General features: G+C 33.8%; 1 protein-coding gene across 1 annotated transcript; it reads left to right on the top strand.

The window, feature by feature from the left end:
• The first annotated feature begins 4,350 nt into the window (after window positions 1-4,350).
• Window positions 4,351-7,770, top strand: LOC111509611 (transmembrane protein 267). Its single transcript, XM_023165382.2, has 2 exons — window positions 4,351-4,726; window positions 7,427-7,770. The coding sequence occupies exons 1-2, from the start codon at window positions 4,439-4,441 to the stop codon at window positions 7,757-7,759; spliced, it is 621 nt and encodes a 206-aa protein (XP_023021150.1). The 5' UTR covers window positions 4,351-4,438; the 3' UTR covers window positions 7,760-7,770.
• Window positions 7,771-7,986: the final 216 nt, after the last annotated feature.

Here is a 7,986-nt window from a genome sequence, read left to right on the forward strand (position 1 = left end):
TACAGTATTAATAATATAGAACGTATAAATTCGAACGAAATTCGGAATATGTGTCGGAAAGTTTCAAACGAATGAAAAGAATTGGTTTGCTTGTCCAACCCAGCCGGTCCTGATGAGATGCAACAATATTGGAACATACTTGTACGCAGTTGGTTATTCTCAACTAAATAAAGAATAATACTTATTGTTTTTTAACAAGTGCATATGGAGATGGATTCATGATCCAACACCAGACAGCGTTATTTCGATCCGCCAGGTCTCATCAGGGGTGCTAGGCTGAACCATTGAATTGTCCTCAAAAGAATGAACTTTAAAGTGAAGGGGAAAGCTGTAGTGGAAGATAGAAAACGAATCTCATTTGACGGTCGATGTCGAAGCTTGACTTCGCTACGAATCACCTTGGGTTGCCTCATTTATTCTTGATATTCGGGGATTGACTCTTCTGTCGATCCCATGAATGGCGTCTATGTAGTGGGAGATGTCATCACTTTACTTTAAGGCTTTTTCTTTTTAGGACAGTTCTGTAGTTTAGCCAAGCACTATTGAAGAGGCCTGGTACGATCACAAATTCTTTTCGATGGTTATTGTTATCATTTAGTTTCCTTTTTTAATATATTTATTTTTTTACCTTATCATATTTTTCATACTTCATTAATTACATTCCTCAAATAATGTTTTTCTTCTCAGATACATTCCATTGTTATCTTGTAATCAATCGAAGTAAAATGTTTCTTGCCTGCCGATAAGCGATTTGGCAAGGATATGTTCACGATTTGGGAATTTGTGAACAGAGCTACTCACGAATGGAAGACGCCCTGAACAATTAGGAAGCATGTTATTACCACCTAAATCGAATTCCAAAACCTTGAGAAATGAACTTGAAATTCCTAAAACAAGTCATAATCAAACATCCATTTCTCAAGCAATTAAATAGCTTTTTAAATGTTAAACTGTAATCCTGACCTCTCGCCCTCGGAGGTCCTCGCTCGCTTTCATTAGATATAACCGAGTTTGATCGGTAACATTATATCAACCCGGTGGAAAAGTAAGCAATCAAAATTCAAGCATTCAAATGTATTGAATCTAGCAAAAACAGTGTTGCCAACATGACAAAAAAAGATAAAGAGAAGTAGTTTTCTTCGGTTTTTCAAATACTCCGCAAAATTTAACTCATTCAGTCAATATTGAGTTAATCTGTTTTCTATCGGTAATTTTCGATATTTCAGAGGAAAAATTAATCGACGATCATACAGTTTTAACCGAGATATGAGCTTTTTAAAAGCGTGGCGAGAAAATAATTTTTTTCCAACGGCATTCCAAATTGATTTGAATATGGAAATAGGTTCTTCATTCAATTCGAAACATTCAACTAGAAAAAATAATCAACGATCGTCCAATAATAACTGAGATATTTGCCAAAATCTGTCAGAATGACAGATTTCATTATTCCAACTTTCCTCACGGCACTTCACATACCTTTGAGATGACGTATTTTTTTTGTTAGTTATTTTTAATATTTTAGTGAAAAATTCAATAACGATCATATATCGAGTCATGGAATTTTGTAAAAGCCGGGTGAAAAAGTATTTTTTGCCGACGGCACTCCAACCTGATTTGAAGATGAAAACAGGTTCTATATTGAATTTGAAACATTTCATTGAAAAACCATCAACGATCATCCAGTACTGACTAAGAAAATGCTTAATTAATAATGAGAAATGTTTAGGAGACTTGGCAACGTCACCCGTTAATCTTTTTGTATTACAACTTTCTTGATAAAAACGTGGCAAAAAAACATAGATAACTTCACTCTAATTTAAATTGAAAAAGGTATATTTTCATGAGAGATTAATTTTTGGGAAAGAAATGTTTTGACTTTCTACTTCTCCATATTCATAGAAAACGTGGAAATTATCCAAAGAAAGGAAGAAAGCTAATGATTTCAAAATAATCTCTTTACAAAGATATGTAGATCATGCAAAGAAGTAACTTTCAGACACAAACTGAAAAAAAAGTCCTCTCGAAACAACTACTTTCATGTAAATACTGAATTAAAAGAAAGAAGAAATACTTTCGAAACATCTGCTTCTATATGAACATTTTTTTAAAGAAAGTTGCATCAACCTCTAAAGTTATTAGCAACGGCATAATACAGATGGTTTAATTAGTATATATTTAAAATTAATTTATATGTGTTGAAAAATGTGTACGACTTTGAGGAAAGCTATCAATTGTTCAGTATCACAATTTTTACCAAGTATGTCTTTCATTGTTTGTGGGATGCGATGAATGAGTTTGTCGATGTAATATAGCACGCATTGTTAGAATAAGTTCAACACTCAGGTCTGTTCCACACACTTCACATCTTGTTTTGTTAACACCTGTTATGAGGTATTCATGTGTTGAGCGGGTATGTCCCATTCGCAACCGTGTCGAGATAACTTGGTGACTTCTTTTTTTGGGGGTATTTTTCCATGGGAGTACTGATGTTTTTCTGCTGCTAGCTTAGAGGTGGATCTATACCATTGATGTTGCCAATTGTTGGCGATTTCTTGTTTTTAAAAAGATTTCATTTCAATGTGATTCATTTTGGGTTCAGTATTTATGAACATTGAATTATACAAAAAAACACCTTTTCCCATTCAATTTGTACTCTAAACCTGTGTTATAGAATTCATTCAGATATTATTCACAGGATTGCTACACAATATCATCTATTTGAGTGCGCTAATATTTCACTTACATGGAACACTGTCATTCTCAATGGCGGACATCGATGTTTCAGAATGAAACACTTGTCTTAATACCTCTTCAACACCAATCTGGATAACATTACAAGATAAATCACTCAATCAATTCATAAAATTACGATTTTTCGAATGGGTTAAGTCTATTTACGTCTTCGATAACAGTAGGTTATTATTGGCAACTAGTTCATGGTACAGCGGTTTCTTTCAGACCCTACTTGATAGGTACATATCACCAAACGAAATTCTGAGAAATGATCATCACACAAGATATTATCAAAGATCTTTCAATCCATATTCGAAAAATGTCTGGTTCATTCAAGAAAAATGATACCTTTTTTCTTTGGGATCTACAATTCTCGGCACAACACTTTCGTTGAGGCATTCTAGTTCAAAAAAATCAACTGAAATTAATTAACAACCATATTGAAAACTAGTCTTCTGCGGAAACATATCTATATAACCCCATTTGAAGGTCAACTTCCTAATAACGTTTTTCCAAATGGATTTAATCTCCAGCGATTCAAATCCAATGTGAATCACTACTTTTCTACAGGCACCGGTCTTAGAACGCCTCAAGAATATTTCTGTAGTGCTTGTGTTGTCCTTAAAAAAATCATATCAAAACACAAAACCAAAAACATTCGCTTCACTGGCGACACAACACAACAATGAAGAAGAATGTGGATTCTAATATATTTATATTCATAATTATAATAATAATAATAGATTGTATTGTCCCAGACTACAAAATAGAATTATGAAATAGAATATAAACTTAAAATACAAAAGAGTTTGGTCTTGTTTGTAAGGTGAGTTATCGAAAAGACGCGCTCTTCCACTCAACCTTCCACTCAATATTAATGTCAATAATCAACTAAATTGAATCAATAATGGCAAATGCTATTCATTCTGCAATAATACAATTAATATATAGTACAGCGTTCAGCTGGATGTTGAAGGAAGTAAATTAAAAAGGCGGAAATTACCAAGAAAGACATCTTATTTGTGATCTGTGATTTCAACGAAAACACCCGATCTACGGCATTCTTGATTCTTCATAAAGTCACAGCATAACCTATGCTGTGATAAAATAAAAAGATCCTAGGTAGTTCGACATTCCATTCACGTCATGACGATAGTTTAACATTTAAACAGCTATTCAAGTGCCTGAGGAGAGATGGATGTTTGATTTGAACTTGCTTTGACTAGGCTAACAGTACTTGTCATATTACCGCTCAATACCTTCGGCACACTATTGCTGGATTGCTGGTCTTTAACCTCGCTTCTTCAAAAAACTCTTCAACTCCTTGCATAATTCAAATAAATTCAGTTTTTCCATATGTAAATGAACGAAAGAATCGCGAGAACTGACCTCACGCCTCCGCACCCTTTCGCGGCCAAAGTTCTCTTTGTTGCCCTCATTCGCACCTCCTTTGCTACATTTTCCTTAGGTGAATTATTCTATATTTCACAAGGCTAAACGATTAGAAAGATTAGCTTGAGAACAACTGACTTGAAGTATTCTATGCTTTTCCAACCATGCTGTCCTCAATATTCTCTTTCTATAAACTTGTGTTATAGTCTTATCAAAGTGTACACAACTACCGTTGTGACGTCTATGAGAAAAATAATAAATACAACATAACCTTATTCCTTATTTACCAAATAGAAATTTTATAAATAAATTCATGATATTCCTAGGGAACTTCACCTTATCATACTATTTAACAGTGCTGCTGGCTATAGTTGCAGTGATTGGTGATTATGTAGTTGTTCATTCTAATATACATGTATATCAAGCGATATTTGATAATGCCACACATGCCGTTATTGGTGGACTATCTTGGTGTATAGTATATTTAAAAAACAAACCCGAAAACTCCCTTTCGGCGGTCCTGGAAATTGCTGCTTGTACAGTTATGTCTTCTTTCATAGACATAGATCACTTTTTTGCAGCTAGATCCTTTCAGTTAAAGGTGAGAATAGCAGTATTTGCGGCATTGTCTGAGATGTGAATAGGGCGTATGAATCATTGGTTTGATTTAAATATCATCTTGAATGTAAGTCGGTTTACCAACATTTTTAATAACAAGTCAAATTCAAGTATAACTTGAGGTGGATTTGTGCAAGTCAACTAACTTGTAACTTGAAAAGTTGAAAGATCGATAGCTGATGGGGGACATTATTTAGTTGTATGATGAAATTGGCCAATACTTGATGAATGAGATTTTCACTGAAAAGTTTTACAAAAATGCAACACATATTTTGCCATACAATGGCTTCTTCGGGCCTGTCTTTACTAACTATATTCTATATATTCAATATTTGATATACCTGATTTTACAATTTGAAGTACCTACGTTTCAAGTACCTGAGTTTGTAATGAATTAAATTAGCTGAGCTTATGTCCCAGTTTCCACATTTGAATATGACGTGTTACATTTGTTAGAACTGTTTAGAAATCAATAAATTCAAGAATTCGGGTAATTTACTGAACGATCAATCAGAATTGAATAACTCCTCGTTACTGAATATTTTTTCAAAATATGGGACATAAGCACAGCTAATTTAATTCATTACAAATTCAGGTAATTGAAATGTAGGTAGTTCAAATTGTAAAATTAGGTTTATTGAATATGTAGAATATAGTTAGTAATGACATGCCGAAAGAAGCCATTGTATGGCGAAAGACATGTTGCGTTTTTGTAAAACTGATTATGAAAATCTCACAATGAAGTGTTTTTTGAATATATTGTTTAGTTGCTCAACTAAACTTATCATCACATGAAGTTCTTCAATTTTGAACCCCCATAGCCTGTGCATATTCTCCTATAAGTATAAGTGGGCTTGCATGCATCCACCTTCAGAGGGATGCCCTAACACGCTCACAAGATTTTTCATAGAGAGCAATTGAAGGAATATTCTCCACCACACCAATCTTGACTACGATAGCTCTTGTTATCACTATTGCTCAGGTATGAACTAATTCTAGACAGTACTTACAGTAAAAATAATGATTGAAAATGGTAAATTGAAATGCAATTATAAAAATTCTTCGAAAATGACATTATTTGCATTTTTATCGTCAATTGGCTACTCCCTCAAGCAGCATATTTGTACAATATGAGGGATGGATAGTTAGTACATTTCAAAGCAGTTTCAGTTGGACCAGTCCAGCTGAAAATTGTATAATTATCATCAAAATATATCCCTTGAACAAAAGCCCAATCGATCAAAATGATTGCTATCCCAGTTTTACTATGCTTTTTATCAAATTATACAGTCAAGTCATTTTCTTAGCAAAATTTAAAAAACCATAAAATTGCACAATATTCAACTTAGTAAACTTGGTGTACTCAATAAATCTTTTTTTTTGACACCTTTGAAACACGTTTCAATAAAATATGCCTCGTTATTTGATTATTGAAATAAGTGAAATGTACTGGTTTTTCTGGTCGTCTGAAGGGATGAAGAATAGGATGGAAATATTTTGATAATTAGTGTCATAAAAAACTTGATCAATTGAACAAGATGAATTGTTCGACTTTTCCAGGCCAGGGTGCAATTAGGGGGATAATTAAAAAAGCATATCATTGAAAATTAAACAACAAGAGAAATATCGCGTCCGAGTTTTCCAGGCCATCTCGAGAGGGTGGAAAATTTTAAAAGATCGCTCACATGATGATTCACCAAAACCAGGGAAGAAAAGTTCCTGCATGGCTGAATCTAATGTATTGTCAGTTATAGCCGACTTACAGATACCCTCATATGAGAAGGTTGCTGCAATCATTAAGATGGGAATCTTGCACCTTGAGTATCCCACAACCTCAATATTAACCAGTCAACTTAATCTCTTCATAATGCTCTTATGGCTAATGTAGAGGATATTGAACACGATGGTCACAAGTACGATTCAGGTTACCTGGTTACCTTAAAAGTTTAGAAGAGCTTCTCTTGAGTGACGTGGGTTGGTGCCTCTCTGAAATGCGTAACAGAAGACACACATCTACAACCATACGTTTATTTTACTTACCATCCTGATGAAGATAGTCGCAAACTGACCTCCCACTAGGCCCTCACTAGATTGAGAAAAATTTTCCGTGGTTTGTCAAACTTGTGAGTTGATAATTCTTCAGAAAAAAATTTCAGACCTTGGTTGCAGATCACTCACCAAATATAGTAATCCAATTCATAAAGAAGTTGGATTTATTTGGTCTAGTGTGAGTCACAATAAACCCAAATTCAAATTTCTATTTTCAACTTCTGGTTTCAATAATTGCAACCAGCTACGAATAATTTTCCCAACCTTATTGATTTTTATTTATATTTAACTTCATGATGGGATCGAATGTTAATTTTAAAATGTGTTTCTAGCCCTCATCCACTTAAGAGTATATGTTTCTTAAAAGGTAAAACTGAAACCTCTGGTGTAGAACAAATCCAAAACAAGCACTTTTCCCAAACACCAAAAATACGGGACTCTTTTTGACGCGCGTTTCACTAACCAAGTTGGCGTCTTCAGGAGATGAAGCCAACTTGGTTGCTGAAACGCGCGCCAAGAAGAGTATTGCAGTTCTGGTGCTTGGGAAAAGTGTTTCTATTGGATATATGTTTCTTTTTCAGTCATTCACGATATTACTTTCGCAGATATTCTTACAAAACAAAATTTTTTTCAGGATGCAATCAGTTTGAAAAATAGACCACCCTTGCATTGCTCCACTTTTCCTTTATCCATCTGCGTTTTAATGTTACTTGTAAGTTATATTTTACAATCATGGAATCTGGAGCGTATCACTTTACTTATTTTAACCGCCTTCTTGAGTCACCATACTCGGGATGCAACAAGAAGGGGATACTGGTTTTTTCCATATGGATCCACACCACCAATACCTTATGGACTGTACATAATTTTAACATGCTGCATACCATATTTAGTACTTTATTTACATGACTTTGTTAATATTACTCACAAAAAAATTGTACACCATTCTGTGATACAATATACATAATGAAAGTGCAATTTTTGTATTACCTACACTCATTGAAAAAAAATCTAAATATTTCTCTAAATTATGCGAATCATTTTCTTCATTTATATAAATGAAAGAATTGTAGATTAACTTGTTTAGAAATCCCGTAGTCCTTTATATAGTTTTTTCTTATTTTCATTTCATTGAATTAATTTCTTTGTACTGTACTGCCTAGGTGAAGTGAGATATTATCGAAGAGGAAGAGT

The sequence above is a fragment of the Leptinotarsa decemlineata genome, unplaced genomic scaffold (genome assembly GCF_025532065.1).
Source record: "Leptinotarsa decemlineata unplaced genomic scaffold, Ldec_3_MD MMD2_P_RNA_scaffold_2, whole genome shotgun sequence".
Lineage (NCBI taxonomy): Eukaryota > Metazoa > Arthropoda > Insecta > Coleoptera > Chrysomelidae > Leptinotarsa > Leptinotarsa decemlineata.